Source organism: Myotis daubentonii, chromosome 10 (genome assembly GCF_963259705.1).
Source record: "Myotis daubentonii chromosome 10, mMyoDau2.1, whole genome shotgun sequence".
NCBI lineage: Eukaryota > Metazoa > Chordata > Mammalia > Chiroptera > Vespertilionidae > Myotis > Myotis daubentonii.
Window position 1 is genome coordinate 40,543,699 of NC_081849.1, and position 23,327 is coordinate 40,567,025.

The 23,327-nt window shown below is 37.4% G+C and overlaps 1 protein-coding gene across 2 annotated transcripts in view; it reads right to left on the bottom strand.

Annotated features, from left to right (window-relative positions):
- Positions 1 to 23,327, bottom strand: part of PCLO (piccolo presynaptic cytomatrix protein) — a 285,323-nt gene that overhangs the window by 13,782 nt on the left and 248,214 nt on the right. For both annotated transcript variants that reach the window (XM_059712170.1, XM_059712171.1), the window contains 2 exons: positions 18,195 to 18,336; positions 9,949 to 10,022 (listed from right to left, as the gene is read on the bottom strand). In XM_059712170.1, coding sequence (XP_059568153.1) covers positions 9,949 to 10,022; positions 18,195 to 18,336 — 216 coding nt within the window. The remainder of the gene's footprint in view (positions 1 to 9,948; positions 10,023 to 18,194; positions 18,337 to 23,327) is intronic.

Consider the following 23,327-nt stretch of genomic DNA (forward strand, 5'->3'; position numbering starts at 1 on the left):
CACCAGACATCATCTCATCCAGCTTATAGACATGAACTTTGTGGACTGTTGGCCACACCGATGCAAAAGAGCAAACACTTTTTCATTATGGACTCTGCACCTCTCCAGAGCTAGCCCAGCTTCACCTTCTCCCGCTCCTTTTGTCTATGGCCAATGTCAATTCTTTCAAAACAACTTATATTTTTCTTCCCCAAACTCATTGAATGAAAGAGCCCGTTAGCCCCAGGACGGCAGGAAGGCTTATCTTTTCCATCCAGCCCCGCTGCTAGGCTCAGACTGAATGCCCAGTCTGGCCTTTTTTCTGTCTAGCGGCGGCTCAATAAACCCTTTCTGAAAAAAAAAATAACCTTGAAGGTTATTTTTCAACACAAGTGAACAGTGTTGTGATATTCTGCATGATGAATGCCAATTAAATAGTATTAAAATTAACACAAGTTTCTGTCATTATCTCATTTTTCCTCAAACATGTGAAATACAGGTATTTTAATTTCACTTTCAAGAAAGGAGGCTAAATTTTAATTTTGCTAATTTTCTGTAAGTCACATAACTAGATTAGATATTTCTAACAAGACAACCTGAAGGTTATTGTCAAAATTGTGACAATGTCTTTATTAAATAATAGTAATTGTATGCCAAATTCAGGTACATGCTTCTGAGCTTATGTGTGTTGAAGGGAGGGCACTTGGGATTTAGGGGGGTCTCTCAGGATTTGTGGGAAAGTTGTCCTGAAAAGACCAGGTACAATCAAGAGAGAGAGAGAGAGAGTATATGCTCACCCATTTCCTTTCCAAGGCATTAATTTATGAACATATACTTCTTGACCTGTTACATGTAGGGAGTTATGATTTACTTAAGGGTAATAATAATAATGTATTCAATTTACTGAATTACTCTTGTGTTCCAGACACCTTAGGGATTATACTCTACAGCCTGAAAGTGCAAGAGCCCTGCCTATTCACCCTTGCCTGTTTATCTCATTGAAAAGATACCTAGTATATATTAGATGGTCAATGAAGGAATTTGTAAAATTTCTCTAATCTTTACAGAAAATTTATAAGGTGTCTATCATTTCTGTGTAGGTCTTAAGGAAGTGATTTTTAGCAAGTCTGATTGAAAAGCCCATACTCTTCCTACTAAACTAAGCGGAGGCCACCAAAGTGAGATACTTTTGGATTTCCCCCCAACCCTATAGTTTCACCTAAAATAAATGCTTGTATGTCACTTTATTAATTTCATTCTGCTTACATATATATCCAAGCCTCTATTATTCAAAGCTATGCAGTTACATCTGAATACTGTTCATGTCCCAGGGCTGAGTGGGGCTGAGGGAGGAGGCATTTTGTTATGCTTTCATTACAATTTTTTTCCAGGGGAGAAGAGTTCTGTAAGCTTTTCATTAAGCCAGTATTTGAAATAACCCAGATTCAAGGAGATATCTTATACAATAAGGCAGGCATTCTGGCTTAATATGATTTAAGAGTTCTGCGAAAGTAGGGCAAGCCTGCACAATCTCTCGGTATTCTGTTCTATAAAGAAATCCTTTCTCTCTGAGACAAAGCCAGAAAGAACATGATTTTAGTAGGAATAAATAGATTTTTCTGATTGATCTTCTTCAATGTTTTGTGCAGTTTTTGTCCTTTTGGTACATGCTTCTTAGCATTCATTTTACTGTGTCTGAAAATAACCAGAGTTCTTTTAAAATTTTTTAATTGAAAGCCTCCTATTATCTTGTTCAAGACAAAAATACAAGCAGAAAACAAACAAAAAACTTACGCCATCACAAGAATCACTAAAAACCTAAGTGGAGCCCTCTGGCTCAATGGGTAGAGTTTCAGCCTGTGGAATAAAGGGTTCGATTACGGTCAATTATGGTCAAGGGCGCATGCCCTGGTTGCAGGCTTGATCCACAGTTGGGGGTGAGCAGGAGGCAGCCGATCAATGATTCTCTCTCATCATTGATGTTTCTATCTCTCTTCCTTTTTCCTTTCTTCTTTGAAATCAATATATTAAAAAAGGAAGAGAGAGAGAGAGCGAGAGAGAGAGAGAGAGAGAGAACCTAAGTGAACATCACATTTACAATGTTTGGAGTTTTGAAATAACTGACAAAAACCTCAGGAAAACAAATCCAAGGATGTGAAGTAGGAGAGGCTGTCATATAAAACAAGAGCTCATGAAGTTCTTTTTCAGAGAAGTGTTAAGCTTAAGAAGTCAAGACTGGCTTCCGGAGTCCACAAGGCCTTGGCTAGGGTTCCCATCTAAGTTGCAGAACAAAACAGATCAAGTTGCCCTGACTTTCTAAAAGCAGGCAGATTACCCACCTGGAGTTACGGGGGAGTGGGGTCTACATATATATATTTTTTGAATACAGAGAAACAATAGCATTACCATGTAATGAACTTGAAAAATAAAACCAGATAACAGTGTAATAGGAGCTCCTTGAGGAAAAATTGTTTGTAAGAGTGAGACTACCCTACCAATTAATGAGAGAAGAACCTCAAGCTTCTTACAGGAGTGGATGGTGACCAGGCAGCCAAATAACCTCTGAAAGAATGAACCTGCGATTACTTACCTTTGGCATTACATGAGGGTTCATTAGATTATGGAAATCAAATGTTTCCATTGGCCCATTACATCATTTCTTTTTCTGGGTTCTTAGATTAACTTTGCCACTCTTAAAATACAGTGATTAAAAAAAAATTTGTTAATCCTCACCCCAGGATATTTTCTCCATTGCTTTTTTAGAGAGAGTGGAAGGGAGAGGGAAGAGGCAGGCAAACATCGATGTGAGAGAGAGACACTGCAATTGGTTGCCTCCTGCATGCGGGCTGAGATTTGAGGCTGAAACCAAGGGACCTGCGCCTGACTGGAATCAAACTCAGGGCCCTTCAGTCTGCAGGCGGACGCTCTATCCACTGAGGCAAATTGGCTAGTGCAACATACAGTGGTTTCAATCCTACTTTCAATTTTAACTGATTCTTTGGTTTTTCACTTTCTACTAAAGCAAAATCTAGTAATATTTTACTGATCCATTCTATAAAACTTTTCCTCAGGCCCCAGGTATCATTTCACTTCCAATGCCCTTAACTGCCATGCAAAATAAAAGGACGAACTAGAATTCCACCTCAACTGTTTATTTTCAATTCCCTGACGCTAGATATTCTCTGTTGCCTCTTCATTTCTCCCCTGACCTTGCTTTGCCCCAAGAAGAAAAAAACACTTGGACTTCATCCCCTGGGCTGCCTTTACCCTGAGACTTCGGTGAGGTTGTAGCAGTGAAGAGCCAGCAGGAGATGCGCCGGTAGGAGGAGAGAGGCTGGGATATTTATTGCCTTCTCTCCCCACACCCTCTCTTGCTGGCTTGTTTGCAGTGGCTGTGCCTTGCTACAGAGGCTATGGATCTTAAGTCAAATCTCCTGTCACATGGCTGGAGCTCTTGATGAGTTCTGACAACAGCCTCCCTTCTCTTGCTTCCTTAGGCCCAGGTGGAAATGTGGCTAGTCCTCTTATACTTCACCTCTCCTTGTTAGCTCCTTTCACCTGTGTAAATGGTCCTTTTTTTATGAGTCTACTAACTACCCCATTTGAATGTGTCAACTGCTTCCTGCTAGATCCTCATGGAACATCAACTATTGCATATAAAGTTAGACAATCATTCAGGGTTTGGTTTGGTTTTGTTTCTCCTTATGGGGAGAAAGGGTCCCTTCTAATTTGTGGTGCCACTTTCAGTTCCCATTAGTCCTGGATCTGTCTCTACCCTTGGTACTCTATGCCATTGTTCCCTTCATCTTGCGCACATTCCAAACTCTTTTTATCATTTTGTCTTAATATCTCACAGGTTGATTTCACCCCCATAGCAGGCAGGATAGATTATATTCTGCTGCAGTAACAAATATTCCCAAAATATAGGGTGTCCCAAAAAATGTATACACATACTTTGAATAACTATAAAGGCAGTGTTTATTAAAATACATTTAATTTTCAAAATTGAGCTATCAGCTGTTAATGTGTATATACATTTTTGGGGGGGACACCCTGTATTAATGATTTAAAATGGAAAGATTTAATACTCTCTCACTGTGAAAGTTGGCAGGGTCTCTGCTTTTTACAGTGACAACATCTTAGGTTGATGGGACAGTCACTTATCTTCTCCTTTGTGACTGCCATGCCCAAAGGAAAAGACTCTACAAATCTCACTCCATTAATCAAATGCTCAGTCCAGAAATGGCACACATCATGCCTCGTGGGCTACAACTGGTCAAAGGGCCCACTGTATCAGAAAGAGCCGAATGGTCTTGGAGTCAGAGAAATGAAAATAACCAGTGTTTGAGGAACACGAATGAGCACCAAAGTTTTCTTTGCTCCTCTTTTTCAAAGTTGACTTGGATGTTGGAGGTTCTTTATTTCATATTAAATTTAGAGTAAGTATAATGAGTTCCTCAAAAATACCCAGTTGGTAATTTAATCAGGATTTTATTAGATTTATATTTTGTTGTTCCACTAGAAAGCATGGAATGATTCTATACTTACTAGGGTCTTTTTTTATGCCCTTTAATTGAGTCTTTTTTTTCTTCTTTTTAAATTTTATTTTATTGTTTAAAGTATTACAAATAGTAGTACATGTCTCCTTCCTCCCCTTTAATAGAGTCTTAAAGTTGCTTTAAATGAAGCTTAGAAGTTACTGTAGATATCTTGATTATTTTATAAGTTAACTCCAAGATACTATTTCCATTTAATTCCTTCTTTTTACTGCACTTTAAAAATTCTTTTCCTTCTTCATTCTTAAGAAATGCTTTCAGCTATAAGAACAAAATACTTTACTTATAATAACTAAATAAATAGGGATTTATTTTTCTAATATAACGAGAATCCTAAAGGTATAGGATTGCCTTTTCAGTGATGAGTTAGAACCCAGGTAATTTTTCTCTGTTACATTCTTTTTGTCTAATAGTTGCAAGATGAATGCTGCTTATCCAGACATCACATCTACCTTCAGACTCAATAATATGGGTTAGGGACAAAAGGTTTTTACATCCCAGAGTTCTTGGGAAAATTAAATGAGCTAACACAGTGCCCAGAATAGTTAAGCTCTCAATAGGTATATGTTACTAACAGTTCTGTATAATAAGGGAACTTTTCCTTATCCAATTTCTATAAACCCCACTTCATTCTGAACCCCAGGTCCAGGCAATATAATATACCACATCCCTCTGCCACATTAATAACTCCATTCACTCACTGGTTTATGTGAACAGTGTATCCTGGAATTGGGATGTGCACATCATACTTGTCCATACATGGGTGTCACTGACCTCAGGATTCCAAGTAAATGACATACTCAACATTATTAACGTTCTTAATATTCAAGTAAATGACACACTTCTATTATTAGTATTCTTGATAAATACAAAATATAGTTGTTATTCTTAATTTTGTAGTTTAGGAATTAGAGATTTTGAGAATTTGAGTAAGTGGCCTATCCTATATAATAAAAGGGTAATATGCAAACTCACCCGAACAGCAGAAAGACTGGGAAAGACTGGTCACTATGACACACACTAACCACCAGGGGGCAGACGCTCAATGCAGGAGCTTCCCCCTGGTGGTCAGTGCACTCACACAGGGGGAGCTCTGCTCAGCCACAAGCCAGGCTGACGGCTGCCAGTACAGTGGTGGTGGCGGGAGCCTCTCCCGCCTCCTCAGCAGCACTAAGAATGTCTGACTGCAGCTTAGGCCTGCTCCCTGCTGGCAAGTGGACATCCCCCGAGGGCTCCCAGGATGCCAGAGGGATGTCTGACTGCCAGCTTGGGCCCAATCCCCCAGGGAGCAGGCCTAAGCCAGCAGGTGGACATCCTCTGAGGGGTCCCAGACTGCAAGAGGGTACAGGCTGGACTGAGAGACCCCCAGGGAGTGGGCCTAAGCCAGCAGGTGGATATCCCTCAAGGGGTCCCAGACTGCGAGAGAGCATAGGCTGTGCTAAGGGACCCCCTTAGTGCACAAATTTTTGTGCACTGGGCCTCTAATATATATATTTGAATGAGATCATTGTGGTGATTTATAGATTTCCATTACTTCAACATAAATTGTTATGCTTAAAAAAAATCCCACAACATTCCCAGTAAGCTACTGAATCAAATCTTATTCTTGGCCCTACCCTCTCCCCTGTCTCCTTAGTTAACATTATTGGTGATGGGCTTTCACACACTCAGTTGTTTGAAAACATCTGGGAGTAGAGCTTAACATATTTCTGGAATGGTAGAGATTTATTTGTTCTGGCCCATTGAAAATGGAAATTAAGGGATTAAATTCAAGCATCCAAACATACTTAGAAAAAAATGACTTATTAGGGCTACTTGTTTTTAAATGAATGCAACCACGCAAATTAAGCCTCACACAAAGTTATGATTTAGATGCCTGATGCTAATGCTTGTGAACACCTGGTTTACAAGAATAAATGGGTCAAGCCAGTCACTATATCAGTGATGGCTAACCTTTTGAGCTCGGCGTGTCAGCATTTTGAAAAACCCTAACTTAACTCTGGTGCCGTGTCACATATAGAAATTTTTTGATATTTGCAACCATAGTAAAGTAAAGACTTATATTTTTGAAATTTATTTTATATATTTAAATGCCATTTAACAAAGAAAACTCAACCAAAAAAATGAGTTTGTGTGTCACCTCTGACACGCGTGTCATAGGTTCACCATCACTGCTATATGTTATATATATGAATGCCCATTAGCAAAATAAAACTATTGAATACACCTAATAATAACGGGCCATATCATCTGTCTTGAGGGTATTAGAGGTTTTTAATGTAAATTGGGAAAACATGATTGGAAAGTCTAATTCATGTGATTTAAATCTTTAAGAGAAAAGGTCTTGTATAGCTCTCCCAACAAGTGCATGATATTTTATCAATTTTGATTAATTTCACTCCTTTGGATGGGATCCAAATGTCCCTATCTTAAATTCACTTCTAATTTAATAATAGTTACAATTTAAAGGATGTTAATCATGTGCCAAACATAGAGATTATTTGAACTTCACACTTTGAACTTAAATTATAGAATTTCAACCTTCATTAGTAGAGATAGTCCACAAGAGTATTAATATCTTCTACTACATCTTGGGTCAGAACCCCAGAACCTTCAATTGATTTCACATTCTGGCTCCCTGAATAAATCTTATACTGGGATTAAAATATATGAGTCACTGCTATAGAGAAGATGAAACATTATTAGACAAAATGATTAAGTAGAAATATATATATATTTTAAAAATCAGAACACCAAATAAGTAGACATGCTCAATAAGTAGATTAAGAACATGACTATTTAGCATTATAAATTTTTCATTAAGATGCTCAACATAAAATTTCATCCCCATATTATATAACTTTTTGGATTCTGTATATTATACTTCTAAAACAGAAATAAACATTTATGAAAACAAATTGTATAAAGGTAATTACTTCAAATCTATAATATACTTTTGATGTAAAGTATGCTGTCCTAGAGCATATCTTTGTAGATCAATTTCCCTTCTAGTAAACCAAGGTGTTCATAAAACAAAGCACTTAAATGGTTAACATGAAAGATTCAAGAAGAAAGGGAACATTGCAAGATCTACAATTTCAAGAAAATTTTATTAACCCACAAAGCAGTGTACCATTATAAAGAACTAAAGGGAGGAATAACCATGTCAGGAAAGTATATCATGTCTAAAAACAAACTGAATAACTCTGTTTTGTTTGTTTTTGTTTTCCCATGAATTGGCTGTTTATATTGACTGATAACAAAAGGAAGTTTATTTATAAACTTTAAGATCAAAAGAAATGTGAAAACAAATAGTTAAAACTTTGAAAAAACTGATCATGAATTGCTTCTCTCTATACCTGAATTCTAGAGTCAGATGAAAATCAATGACTATTACTTCTGTATTTGATTATATTGCTTATTCATTCACTCAGCAAACATTGTTGAAGTTAACACTAGACTCAAGACTTTCTGCTAAGTGCTGGGAAGCCACAACCCTAGTCTTAGAGTTGTTCAGATTTATAGAGGAGACAGGCAGAGAAATAGGTAAATTTGAATCAAAGAACAATGATAACAGCCTATGAAAATTATGGTGTAAATAGGCATAGATTTTGTGAGTGGTAGAAGCACATAGGAGAAGAAAGAGGCAAAATAGGGAAGAAGGTGAATTAAGTTTAGAGCATATGTACTTTGATGTATCTACAGCATCTCCAGGCAAAATATTGTGCTGGCCTTAAGCCTGTGTGCCCTGAGATGCATTCTCGGTCTTTCTCCGGCCCTCTTCCCAGAGTAGCTGCTCCCTGGGCTGTCTCCCTGACACTTGGCTTCAGGCTGGATTTGATTAGGCACTGACAGAGATTGGAAACAGGGAGGAAGGAGAAACTGGGATATTTCTCTCCATCCTGTCTGTCTCAAGATATACTAGTATTTCTAGTATTTCCCTCTCCCAGTACGACAGACCTGTCCTGGTTTCAGCCATCCCTACAGGGACAGCGGCGTCTTTCTGCTACCTTACTATCTCCTGCTTGGTTTCTCAGGCTCTTCCATGAGTATATAATAATTGCTAGGCTTTAAATACTCCGAGTGGTGTCCACAGAGTCTGGATGGTAGATTTGGGACTAATCAACAAGCATTGATGAGAGTATGCAGAGAGGGTGGGGAAGCAGACTGGTGGATTGAGGATGGAACCCTGGGGAACATGGCAACACAGAGAGGAAGCACAGTCTTTAAATAAATCCAGATTTTTTTTTTTAAGTAGAATCAGAAATATGTGATGTCTGCTTAAGTCCACTAGGCACCTTAGGCATCACTTAGGCCCTGCATTTGTTGGATGAGGTTTGAGAAGACAGAGAGATCAGGTCATCAGTTAGGTATCAGGACCAGCTTTGAAACCCAATTCTGGGTTTCCTAGTTCCCTATCTAGTGTCCTTGTGATATTGTGCCTTTAATCATTCTTTCAATGGCATGTGATTTGGCATCGTTTTCATGGGTTCAAGTCACTTGCTTTTATCTTGTGTGCTGTTTACACTTCAGTTTCTTTTTATGTAAAACCAGTACATGGTATGATTTACCTACATAGGTAATTTAAGAAATAAATGACATAATACATGAAAGTACTTGGAATAGTGTAAAATAATAAGGATAGTTAAAATTATTGAGAGGTTGGTAAATTCATGCAGAATAACAGTGCTATCTGATCTTATCACAATATTATGAAAGATAAGCCAGTCATTGTGCACTTACAGATACTGGTTACATTTTTGCTAAAGTTAAGGGTGGTTTGTGTTGTCTTTTTGTTTTGTTTTGTTTTTTGGGTTTTTTCTTTTTTTTTTTTTTTCATCTGTAATAACCTTACCATTTGTTAATACAACCAAATTTAATTTCAAATTAGTTTTTCACTTTAGAAGTTAGTTCAGTCATTATTAGTTTTATTTTTGGCAAAATAATTTTTATACCATTAGTTTCTTCTTAGCTCTATATATTTAAGAATTTTTATTGACTTAAATGAGCTTTCATGATTTATTTTTTATTTGCATGGCATTTTAAACAAAAAAAATGTTTTAAAATGTGAAGATTTTCTTTTTCCTAAGTCTTCTCTCTGTCATGTCATCATTCTCATTCTTCTTCCTCTTAATTTTTTAAGTATGAACACTTAAATGTTAAACATGAACAAAGAAATTAGACAATTAAACGTTAAATATGAACAAGGAAATTGGAAAATTGTTAAATGAAGTTATAAAATCATTCTAATTTAGTAAATAATGTTGATACCAATGACTCATTTCATAGTGCTCCTGCCATTAGTATCCATTAAAATGTTAATTTAGAAGTCAACATCCATGTTTAAAAGAAAAACACTTCTAGTGTAGCCTATAGATTCAATCAAAATTTAGTATCATAAATTTTAACTTACCTTCAGTGTCTGATAGGCCTACTCCTACTCCTGGCTGTTTTATAGGATCTTGCCCATTATGCCCCATCTTCCCTCTGTTCATAAAGAAAATAATAAAATTATACTATTTTCAGTTATGCTTTCCTAAATGTAAATGAGGAAGCCAAGTTTGCAAAAAATAGAATGACATTTTATATTCATATCTGCAATAAATTTCCTGAATGGCAAATATAAATACAATAAATTTTTCTATATAGTGTTAATTTTAAAATGAGAATTTGTTTATTATTCCTACATGGTCTAACCTAATACCTCAAAATTCAGCGTCTTAATTGTTGACTCATTTATGATCAGACCAGCATGACATTTTGAAATTTTGTTTTAGAATTTGGGAGTGGTTATTTTTCCATTTTAAACTCAAAACTGAGAAGGGTTTTTATATATTTACACTTTTTATGATGAGTTGTATTGGTCCTTTGGTGAGAATGAAAATTGTGAATTAATTTATATAAAATCATATTGCAATAACACAGACTTTTATTTCACTTAGTGGCTTCCTTTCAGATCCTTCCTGTGTTTTCAGCTGTATGGAGCATATTGGGTTTTGAAGTCAGACCGCTTGGTTTCTGCTTCCAGCTTTGTTATTTCATGCTGTGTGTCATCCAAGGCATATCTACCTAATTTGATGAAGACTATTTCTTCTTTTGTAATAGAAGGGTAGTCACATTAGCCACCTTCTGGTTATGAGAAAACTACATGAAAAAATATATGTAAAGTGCTTAACACTGTGCTTAAAACATGATAGAATTCTATAAATATAAAGTGTTAATAGGCATGCACATAATGGCCTTAGGATTCAGCCAGAGTCTGCTCTTCATTTTTAGTTGCAGCCTCAAACTTTTTGGAAGGCCAAATAGATAATTTATGATACTGGGAGTACTGTGGGTTCAGGATATTGATAATATAACAGGCAAAAGACTATAGGCTATTTCTTTAGTTAGAGGAAAGCTACATGACATAAAAAGTTTTTGGAATCGCATTTTATGTACATATATAAGATGTAAAAAAATGGAATAAAAATGCTTAAGTATTCAAAAGGATGCTTGAACAAAAGAACATCTTGATACTCTACTTTCTAGACAATAATTCTAACATAGCAAGATTTACTAACAATTCTTACTTTCACAAAAATATTTGGTTAGCTAAAAATGTAACCATATTTATTTCTTAAGAACCTAATTATACCATATTACCCAAAGCAATATACAGGTTTAATGCAGTCCCTATCAAAATATCAATGGCATATTTCACAGAACTAAAACAAGTAATCCTAAAATTTATATGGAACCAACAAAGGACCCCAAATAGCCAAAGCAATAAAATAAAAAGAACAAAGTACCTGATATCAAACTACACTACAATATTATAGTAACAAACTGATGGTCACATGATGGGAAGGGGGTTGAGTGGATGAGTATAAAGATGAAGGGATTAAGAACTACAAATTGCCAGTTATAAAAACAGACAGGGGAATATAAAGTACAGCACAGGGAATATAGTCAATAATCCTATCTAATAAAAGAGAAACATGGTAATTAGCGTACGACCGCTACCCTTCCCATTGGCTAATCAGGGCAATATGCAAATTAACTGCCGGCCAAGATGGCGGCCAGCAGCCAGGCAGCTTAAAGTGAACATGAGGCTTGCTTGCTTCAGTGACGGAGGACTCCAATGTTCCCCGCCTGCCCCTGCAGGCCTCTGAGCTGCAACTCTAAGCAACTATGTTACAAATATAGAAGCTAAACAAAACCCCAGAAATCTGCTTTAGTCTGTCGGGCTTCAGCCAGCAGGATCGCAACATTGTTTCAAATACAGAAGGTAAACAAAGGCCAGAAACCTGCTTTCAGCAGCGGAGGCCTTAGAGCTGGAGCCAAGCCTCAAAGCTAAAGCTGGCCCAGAATAAAAAAAAAAGAAAAAAAGGAGCGGTTGGGAGCTTCAGTCACTCGCTAGCCTGAAAACAGCCCTCAGCCCCTCACCCAGACTGGCCAGGCACCCCAGTGGCGACCCCCACCCTGAAGGGTGTGTGACCAGCTGCAAACAGCCATCATCCCCTCACCCAGGCTGGCCAGGCACCCCAGTGGGGACCCCCACCCTGATCCAGGACACCCTTCAGGGCAAACCAGCTGGCACCCACCCATGCACCACGCCTCTATCCTATATAGTAAAAGGGTAATATGCTTCCCAGCATCGGGATCAGCGGAGCCAAGAGGCCTCCCGGGACCGGGATCAGTGTGACAGGGGGCAGCGCCAAAACCCCCTGGTCGCCCTGTGGCTCTGTGTGTGACAGGGGGCAGGCCCACAACCTCCCTATCTGCCCTGCTCTGTTCGTGACAGGGAAAGGCGCCCAAACTCCCTGATCAGCCCTGCTCTGTGCCTGATAGGGGGAGCTCCCCAACCCCATGATCGCCCTGCAGCTCTGTGTGTGACAGGGGGCAGCGCCCCAACCCCCTCATCGGTCTTGCTCTGTGTGTGACGGGGTAGAGCCATAACCTCCCCATCGGCCCTGCCCTGAGTGTGAGAGTGGCAGCCCTCCAAACCCCTGATCGGCCCTACTCTGTGGGTGATAGAAGGCGGCACCCCAACCCCCACCCCACGGGCCCTGCTCTGTGTGTGACGGGGTAGAGCCATAACCTCCCCATCGGCCCTGCCCTGAGTGTGACAGTGGCAGCGCCCCAACCCCCTGATCGGCCCTGCTCTGTGGGTGATAGAGGGTAGAGCCCCAACCCCCTGATCCGCCCTGCTCTGTGTGTGACAGGGGGTGGTGCGGCAACCTCCCCATCGACCCTGCCTTGAGTGTGACAGGGGGCGGTGCCCCAACCCCCCAATCGGCCCTACCCTGAGCGTGACTGAGGGTGGCATCACAACCTCCCAATCCACCCTGCTCTGTGCATGACAGGGGGCGGCGCCCCAACTCCCCAATCGGCCCTTCTCTGAGCCTGACCAGGGGCTGCACCTAGGGATTGGGCCTGCCCTCTGCCACCCGGGAGCAGGCCTAAGCCAGCAGGTCGTTATCTCCCTAGGGGTCCCAGACTGCGAGAGGGCACAGGCCGGGCTAAGGGATGCCTCCTCCCCCGAGTGCACAAAGTTTTGTGCACCGGGCCTCTAGTATTGTAATAACTACGTATAGTGTCAGATGGGTAGTAGACATCAGGGTGATCACTTCATAAGATGTATAAATGTCTAATCACTATGTTGTACTAGTTGAAACTAATAAAATATTGGATGTCAAATATAATTGAAAATAAATTTTTAAAATGAATCAAATGATATCTTAATTGAACACTGCTCTAAAGATCCTGTTATCATTTTACTAAAAATGGTTTAGCACACTATGAAAAAGAAATAGATATAAATTCAAGAATTATTTTATCTTGAAAGCCATCACATTGTCTCATTTTGACATTCAAGGTCAAAAGTTTAAGCACCAATTTTTATTAACTGACTGTGAAACACCAAGTGCATCCAAAAATATTAGAAATTACATATGTACACATGTACATTTATTTTGGTACATGGTGTAAATAAGTTGTCTGAGTTCATTTTTTGCATATATCTGTTCAGTTTTGCCAACAATACTTCCTAAGGAGAATGTACTTACTCTATCATATATCCTTGAATCCTTTGTCATAAATTTTTAAACCATATACCAAAATAAACTCAAAATAAAGACTTAAATATTAGACCTGAAATTATAAAACTTCTAGAAGAAAACATAGGCAGTAAACTCTGATATTACTCTCAGCAATACCTTTTTAGATATATCTCCAAAAGCAAGGGAAACAAAAGAAAAAAATAAAGAGGACTATATCCAACTTAAAAGTTTTGGCACAGCAAAGTAAGCTATCAACAAAACAAAAGACAGCCTACTAAATGGGAGAACATATTTGCAAATGATACATCTAATAAGTGGTTAATATAAAAAAGTAAGAACTGAACTGCCCAGCTGTCACAGTTCAGTGATTGTGCATCGACCTATAGCCAGGAGATCACAGTTGGATTACTGGTCAGGGCACATGCCCGGGTTGTGGGCTCAATCCCCAGTAGGGACTGTGCAAGAGGCAGTCAATCAATTATTCTCTCTGTGTCTATCTCTTTCTTCCTCTCCCTTCCTTTCTGAAGTCAATAAAAATACTTAAGAAAATAATATAAGAACTCATATAACTTACCAAAAAAAACCACACCCCAAGATACCAATCCCATTGAAAATGGGCAGATGCCTCGGCTGCTCAGTGGTTGGAGTAACAGCCCTGGCACCAAAGGGTCTCAGGTTCGATTCCTGGTCAAAGGCACGTAACTGGGCTGCAGGTTCAATCCCCTGCTGGTCAAGGTGGGGGCGCATGCAGGAGCCAACCAGTATATGTGGCTCTCTCACATCAATGTCTCTCTCTCTCTCTCTCTCTCTCTCTCTCTCTCTCTCTCTCTCTCTTCACCTCTTTTCCTCCCTTCCACTCTCTCTATAATTCAATAGAAAAAATATCCTTGTGTGAAGATTAATAAAATGAATAAATAAATAAATAATAATGGGCAGAGGACCTGAATAGACGCTTTTCCAAGGAGGGCATAGAAATTTCCAACAGACATATGAAAACATGCTCAACATCACTAATCACCAGGGAAATGCAAATTAAAACTACAATGAGATTTCCCCTCACACCTGTCAGAATGGCTATCATCAGTAAATCAACAAACAAGTGCTGGTGAGGATGTGGAGACAAGGAAACACTTATGCACTGTTGCTGGGATTGTAAATTAGTGCAGCCACTATGGAAAAATAGTATGAGATTCCTCAAAAAATTAAAACTAGAGCTGCCATACCATTTAGCAATTTCACTTCTGAATATTTATCTGAAAAAAAAAACCAAAACCACTAATTTGAAAGATATTTACAGCTCTTTCTTTATTGCAGCTTATTGTCATAGCTAAGATATGGCAGCAAATTAGATGTCCATGGATAGATGAATAGATGAAGAAGATGTGGTATATACAAAAACTTGCCATTAGCAACAATATGGATTGAACTATGGAGTATTATGCTAAGTGCAGTCAGACAGAAAAAATACAAATGATGTCTGATTTCACTTAATGTAGAATCTAAAAATCACCAAAATAAATGAATAAACAGAAACAGACCCATAGATATAGAGAACAAGCTAATGGTTGCCAACGTGGAGATGGTGGGGAGATGGAAATTTAAAAAAAAAAGAAAAGATAGTGAAGCCACTATCCCAGAAAGAAATTTTAAAAAGGAAGGAAGGAAGGAAGGAAGGAAGGAAGGAAGGAAGGAAGGGAGGAAGGAAGGAAGGAAGGAAGGAAGGAAGGAAGGAAGGGAGGGAGGGAGGAAGAAAACACAGACAGACTTTTCTGTAATGTTCTGTGCAATCATGTGATTCACATTGCTAAGTTTCCTTCCCAGGAAGGCATATTACCTAAGGATTTTTTTAAAAAAAAGTCTTGCTTAAGCAATTCACAAAACTTCAATTTGTATAATTGCTTCTGTGAGATTCAAGATAAGTAGTTGATCATTTAAAAAACATTAATTTTCCTCTGTTACAAATAGGGAGAAAAACTCAACAATACAGCAGCCATCTCACCTTTAACAGTACACCATCCTAGTAGAATGAGCCAAACTCAGTTGAAAGTGTGGATCATTTTGGTAGTGGTAATCTAGCAGATGAGAGTACTGAAAAAATATTATCTTATACTATGTCAAGCTTTAACAAAATAATTATAATTTTTAGTAATTGTAATAAAATAAATTTTGATATTCTTTATTTGATCTTGAGTCCTAGAATTCATTTTAATGGTGAGAGTTAGCTGCAGTCATTGCTTCTAATGAAAACTGATTTTAACATTAGGTACTTAGCTAAAATGTGTACTTGGTGCATTTCTACAATTACCTAGAAAAATTTAATATATGTTTTTATTAATTTCAGAGAGAAAGGAAGAGGGAGGGAGAGAGAGAGCGAGAGAGAGAAACATCAATGATGAGAGAGAATCATCAATTGGCTGCCTACACTGGAGATCCAGCCTGCAACCTGGGCATGTGCCCTGACCGGAAATTGAACCATTACATCCTGGTTCATAGGTTGATGCTCAACCACTGAGCCATGCTGGCTGGCTATCTATAAAATTTTTACAGCATTATGAAACTAAATGAAGTACAAAGGAAATGTACCTGTGAGTCATGTGAAGTATGCAATTTTTCTGAATTCCCAATAAATAATCTTCAGCTCAGAACATTCTGACTACACAGTTTAGAATTTATATTTGTTAGTCACTCACCAAATAGTTACTGGGCACTTATGCTAGTGCAAGCAATAATTGTGCTGGACACAAAGAGACATAACTACTAAATACTGCTTGTACATATGTATATTCTGTAATGCTTTAGAAAAGAGAACTATTTTTTGTACTCATATGGAAAAACAATAGCTTCCTAAGCAATTTTGAAAGGCTTTGATTTACAAGAGAAATATGAAAATGGGAAAAAAATATTGGATTCTGTTATGTATGTAAAAATACATAATCTGCATCTATTCAGATATTAAGGAAATAATATAGTTTATGCTCTGAAAGTTATAACTTTATCATCATTGTTAAATTAGTATTTTGAAAGGTTGTTAAGGGATGTGTGGTGTAAACCTTTATAATTTCATATGAAATTTGCAATTTATAGAGAGGAATTTAATGAATTTGCTAAAATTCTCTCCCATCAAATTGGATCACCAGAGGCTGTGAAACAATGAGATCAGACTTCTTTTAGAAATAATTTTCAATGAAAAAGAATTAAATACAAATAACTGTATTGATCCATAGCTAAAATCTTAAAAAAACAAAGATGAACAGGTGATCTAATAATTACTCATTTTAAGCAGGAAAAATGTAACTTAAAAATAACAATATAAACACATTTTTCACTGTACAAATACATTTCCTCCAAGATTTTGAGACTCAATTTTGTAAATTGAGCCATTATCTAAATATTAGTACCATTCTGGATATCAAAAGGAAAGAATAAAAAACCATGACATTAAAACAAAGAGAAAAGGAAGTTCCACCCCCAAGAAAGTCTCACTCAACATGGGAGAAAATGAAAAGGACACTTTCCCAGGGTTCCAGCAAGGGGTCTGTAAGCTTTTTCTGTGAAGGACCAGATAGTAAATGACTTGAACGGTCTCTGATGCAACTACTGAAGATTGCTCAGGGAGTGCAGCATTAGCAACACTTAAATGAATGGGTGTGGCTGTGTTCCAATAGAAACTTGTGGGCCTGAAATTTCAATTTCGTAGGACTTTCCTGTGTCACCAAATGCTATTCTCTCCTGTTTTTTGTTTTTTTTGAGTGTTTTTTCCTTTTTCAAACATTTAAAATTTCAAAAGCTATTTTTAGCTTACAGATCTAACAAAACCAGGTGGCAGGCTGGATTCACCCTGGCCTAGATTCTGGAGCGGTGGTGTTTTTGAAAGCCCAGAAAACTAGTAGTGGGGAGGAGAAAGAAAGGTCATTGTTTCAATTTTTATACTGGAACAGATATGACCTACATATTTATTTTGGATGCTGCTGGATTTTGCCACCCATATGACTAAATCCATTCTAAAAACAATCTTACATTTGATTGGCAATATGATTTTCTTTAGGTTTAATGTATTATAAATGAACTTTATTCCAAGAGTATCTTACTCAGGAATCTATGTAATACTTGATATTTGTTCTAGAAAATTTGGACAAAAATCTTCAATTTTAATTGTAGTGAGATTTACAGTTGAAAAAATCTATATAAGTAGCCTAATGTGTTATCTATTTCAAATAAGACATGAGTTCTTTAAATATGTTTAATCTTTCCTGATTCAAAGTAAATTAATCTGCTTCTCTCCAATCCCAATGATGTTTGTGTTTGTTCAGTATTTGATTAAAGCTTGATTCAGGCATGGCTAATCAATTTTTATCAGTTTTTTTAATTTAATACAAATTGCACTAAATAAGTAAAGCTGGTAGTGACCATCATTCATCCTTTGAATTAACTAAATGAATCCAGTCTTTCCTAAACAGTGTATTTTTTTTTTTTTAAGTGTAACCATGAACAGTTGAAGCCTTTCAGGGACAATGACTCAGAATTGGATAATTATCTAGTTATTTCCTGTTAAATGTTAAGAAAAGCTTACTCATGATGCTGTTAGCTTTGTAGTGAGAAAAAAAGAGCCACTTACATCCTTGGAATAGGAAATAGATTAGTCTCCCCTGCAGTGCTGCTGCTTCCTTCACTGTCCACGCTATACCCACTGCCGAAGCTGCTGCCCGAGGAGCCGGTGGACACGGAGCTTTCTGCAGGCCGGTGATTGGTGGGCTTTGCTGCATGGTGTGGGAAGAGTCAACACCACAGTCAATCAGTGACACTACTCCCACTGACCTCCAAATGCATACTTATGCATTTTCTTCATTTATATTGATAAAGAAACAGCTTTGGCAAGAACTCCACATTTTTTAATCTGCCTTTCATTTTGTTTTCCTTAACAGATAATGCACACAGTCCTTGATTGTTATTATTAGACATAAAGGGAAAAAAACCCAATCACTTTTAAAGGATAAATCATCATATTTTAGACTGAGTTAAGTAGTATGTAAGTATCATATTATTATTATTTGTGATTTATTTGTACAGTATTGCAATAATATGGCAAACAAATAAGAATGTTGGCTATTTCATGGAGAAAGGAGTTTAGAAAGACTTGGGCAAATATAAATAGCCGGATAAGGAAAAATTGCTTAATTATTTTCGATATTAATAACTAATAATGTTTTTCTCTTGAGAATTGAAGATGCACAATAGATAATTTCAAGAAGTGATTGAAAATTCTGGGCTTGTTTGTATGTAGCTCTACCAACTATCTCCAGCAGGTTATTTAATTTTAAGATATTTGTTTCCTTTTAGGCACCTCTTAATTTATGACTGGGACTTATGTTAAAATTGTAATGAGTTTAATTTTGGGGGGATATAAGAATCTATATTCCCATAGAAACATAATAATTTTGTTCTGTAAATTATTCACCAAGAGTATAGTACTAATATTGTTAGGGAAGTTCTAGATTAGAGGAGATTAGGGGAGAACTTTTGATGTAAAAAGAAGAGAAGGCAAGTGTATCTCTTATTTTTGTAGAGAGAAGATGCTCTAGGCAAATTTTTGGAATTGTTATCTACCTACTTCTATCTGGTTAGTTTAAGAGTATGAGCTTTGATCATATTGATGTGATTTTGAATCCCAACTCATTCTGTAGTAAACCTAAGAATTCTCAGTCTCCTCATTTGAAAATAATGGGGTCAGTAATGCCTGTCTCCTAAGCTTGTGATTGTGAGGAGAGAAAGCATGAGCCCAGTAACCGACTCTTCTTCATCCTGCCATCTCCCCACTCTCTCCTCATTGGCTGTTCCCCAGTGTCTTTGAGTATACCTCGTCCCTGACAGTAAGTTTGCCTGGCTCCTCATTTAATTGTAGACATGTTCTAGGCTACTAAACTAAGAGGCCCTCTTCCAATCAGAAGTTTCATAAGCAGATAGAGTCACACCACTGGATGAATAGTTGGTAATTCTTTAATGATCCTAAGATATCTACATTTTTCTTAAGAAACAATATACAAGCACGACGACTCTCGATGTGTTGGAATTTTAATGTAATCAATATAACCAGGTGAAGTGAAAAATGTAGACATGGTGAGGGAAACCATGAGAGGGCAGGAAAATCATCGTCAGGGCCATCAGGATTAATCTTGAAAAAGTTTCAGCATTTCCCTCATTTCAGGACAACAGATTCTCTAAAGCTACCAGACAGTTTTATACCTATTCCAGTGACAGTAGTATCAGTTTCTCAGAACAGAGGGGGAAATGTGTATTAGTCAATTACATATCAGGTATAAGTTGGAAATAGCTATTTGGAAAAAGGTTTGAATCTTGTTAAATAACTAATGACCAATGAATTACTGGTAACCCATAGGACTAGATTTGCTGAAACAGAATGATAATTACAATGTTTGCTTAATTTTTATTCAATTTATGTAGAAGAAACCCAGATAGAGTATTTGGTGCTAAAGAAAATACTTTAAAAAATAATTTAAAAATGAAAAGATAACATCACTATGATATAAAATTATAAGCATTCATAAAATAAATTAAATTGCCACATAATGAGTCAGATTAGTCAATTGATTGTAAAGGAAGGAACGCTGTCATACTTTTTGGTTGTCATTATATAATCCAACCAACAAGACTGTTTATAGTTTTTAGTATGATATTGAATAAAACATTTTAATTTTATTGACCATAAAATCAAAATATGCTATCTTCAAAGACAAATCTTAACAAACATTAATTTTAAATCAATTTATTTCTACTAAATTAAAACAATTTTCATCCAAGAGCAATCTCACAATGTATCAAAATAGCTACATTATAGAAAGGATGTCTTATTATTTACATTAAAAAAATATTCAATCTTTTGTGAACTTTGAATTTCCTGATCCAATTTCTAGTTCTATTCCCTTCTGGGAAACTTCAAATGCAAATATGATATAAGAAGAAAGGAACAAGGCTAGAAGTAAATTTAACAAAAGACAGTGTTGGTTTTCTTTGTCTTGTCTAGGGCAATAGAAATCTCATTCAGAAAGCCTGTGCAAGTGCTGTCCATTTAAATGCAAACAAATAATCTTTTATAAATACAAAAGGAAAAAAAACCACCAAATCTATGAAACATATAAGTCTTGTCTACCTAATATTTTTGCAAACAACATTCATGTAAGATTATGTCTAAAGAGATGTTGGGTAGTTATGTTAGGTAATTAGTTTAAATAAATCTAGGTGTTTGGCATTACCTTAACAAAACATCTACTGCTTTATTGTATTTTTTATTCTTAACCTGGTCATGTAAATGTGGAGTAGAACTAGATATCCTGACATTTGGTTTGCTTCTGAAAATGAGTTCAATTAAGATGCAGAATGGACCTTTGCTTTTTACCGGGCTATATCTACCCTTAGCATAAGCAATTTTAGCCAAATCTGTAGTTTGCCTCCCAGAGTCCTTTATCATCTGCTTCTTTCCAAATGTATCTCTCATAATTCTCCTTCAAATGCTTTCCCTGGAAGACCACTCAGACCATTCACTCTGACTCTCTTTGGTTTGGCTTCATTTCTCCTGAGCTATGGCTGGGGCTATTCTTTCCAATTTTGTCATGCTTCTTCTGCCCCCAACACTTTTTCATACCTAAATTATGTTTATCAGTCAAGGCCCAGCTCAGATCAGTCAAGGCCCTGCTTCATGCACTTTCCTTATCGTGCCAATCAGAAGTGAACTCTCAAAGCATAAGATCAAATATCTTTTCTTGACAATCACCACTTTTTGTCTTTGATGGTAGTTGTTATATTCATGTCATTGTTCAAAGCAGAACCTGTGTTTTCTCCATTGTAGCCTCCTTAAAAGCTTATCCTGAAACTATGCTGAAGAAATATTTACTAAAAATAACAAATTAATCATTGTTTCCCTTAACCAAATAACTAAAACAGCTGAATAATTTAGTAATATCTCACTAACTGTGTGTTTTATGTAAATCATATGTAACTATCCAACTGTGTGTTTTATATAAATCATACATTTCTCAGCAACAGCAACTTTAATGTCATACTGTGTGGAAAAATTTGATCATTCAAATGTTTTGCAACAAGATGTTTTGTTTTCCCAATTCTCACAAAACTTGTTTGGTTGAAAGAAATAATGATAATACACTAAGCATAAGAGAGCATAGCTTTGTGACCTTCAAAATAAGTTCATAACTGACCATGGATATTTATCTACTATATAAAAGGCTAAGCGACTGTCCAACCGACCGGCCAGTAGGTATAATGCGCATGCACTGACCACCAGGGGGAAGATGCTCAATGCAAGAGCTGCCCAGGGACAGCAACTCTAGCACTCTGGCACCCCTCAGGGGAAGTCGGAGAGCCGGTTTCGGCCCAATCCCCGCAGGCCAGGCCGAGGGACCCCACCTGCCAGAGGGACCCTGCTCACTCGGCAGATGTCCTTTGAGCCGCAGTGCCACCCCAGGTGCAGCTGGCCGGGGAGGGACCGAGGGAGGTTGGCTCCAGGACATGTCCAACCCATCTCGCCCAGTCCCGCACTGCTGGCCACCTTCTAATTAATTTCCTTTCAATGTGCACAAATCCATGCACCGGGCCACTAGTTATATATAAATATTTAAATTGAAATGATAGAAAATAATATGTATAGTAAAAATGCATCGAAACCACTTATAGACACTAGTACTTGTGCTGATCCCACTTATCTTTGTATTTCTGTTCCCGAAGAAAATATTTTAAAACATTAAATAAATATGGTTTCCATAATTTTATGATTTTAAAATTAAAAATGAAAAAAAAAATCCCACCTCTGCTTAACTTTTAATCAGAGTTTCAGAAATCATGGACCTATTATGCGTGAGTATATTATGTGCCTATGTATTACATATGAGAATGTTTGTTTTACAGAAGAATTGAACTTTCTTTAAGAAAACATTTTTGGAGCCTGCGTTTTGTGTGTGTACTTTCTTTGTGAATTCCTGCTTGTACTACCAAGTACTGACTAGGAGAAAGAATGTATTAAGTAAGCATATGAGTAAATATGCTCACTCTTGCAGAAAGGGTCCTGCTCCCTAGAGGAATACATCCTCGGGTCTTGAATCATTTTTGAGACTCTGTGATTGTGGGGCATTTCAGGCAAACAAATTTTATCTTCTGTGAGGCACTGTAACCTGCCTGCAATCATTTTTGACCTCTTCATTTTCTTCGGATGAAAGATGGTTAGACATCATTGTCTTATTACTCTACTGTGGCTAATCTTAATTAAACCTGATCGTGTCTCTTTGACTGAACATCTGTCTTCAATTAGTTTGCCCTGTGTTAGCATAATAGTACTTAAAAATGCAGACCTATCACTGTTCCTACCACATGGTGGCAGCGCTGTGCTCAAAGTCCGCAGATCAGAATTGAAGACAACTTGACAATTGTGAAACCCTGGAGATCAACAAAAAGCTGCTAAGGACTCTAGAGATAACAGGCTCCTGACCCATGATTTCGCCTATAGGAAAACTGAGCTCAGGAAAGATTAAGTAACTTGTTTCAGTTCATACCCTAATTAATGAGAAACAAGCAAAACTAAAACAACCACTAATCCACTTTTCTATCACATCCAATTATGTCAGATTAAGATTGTGAGGTTTTTGCCCAGCCAGCCTGGCTCAGTGAACTAGGAGGTCATGGTTTGATTCCTGATCAGAGCACATGGCCAGGTTGTGAGCTCCAT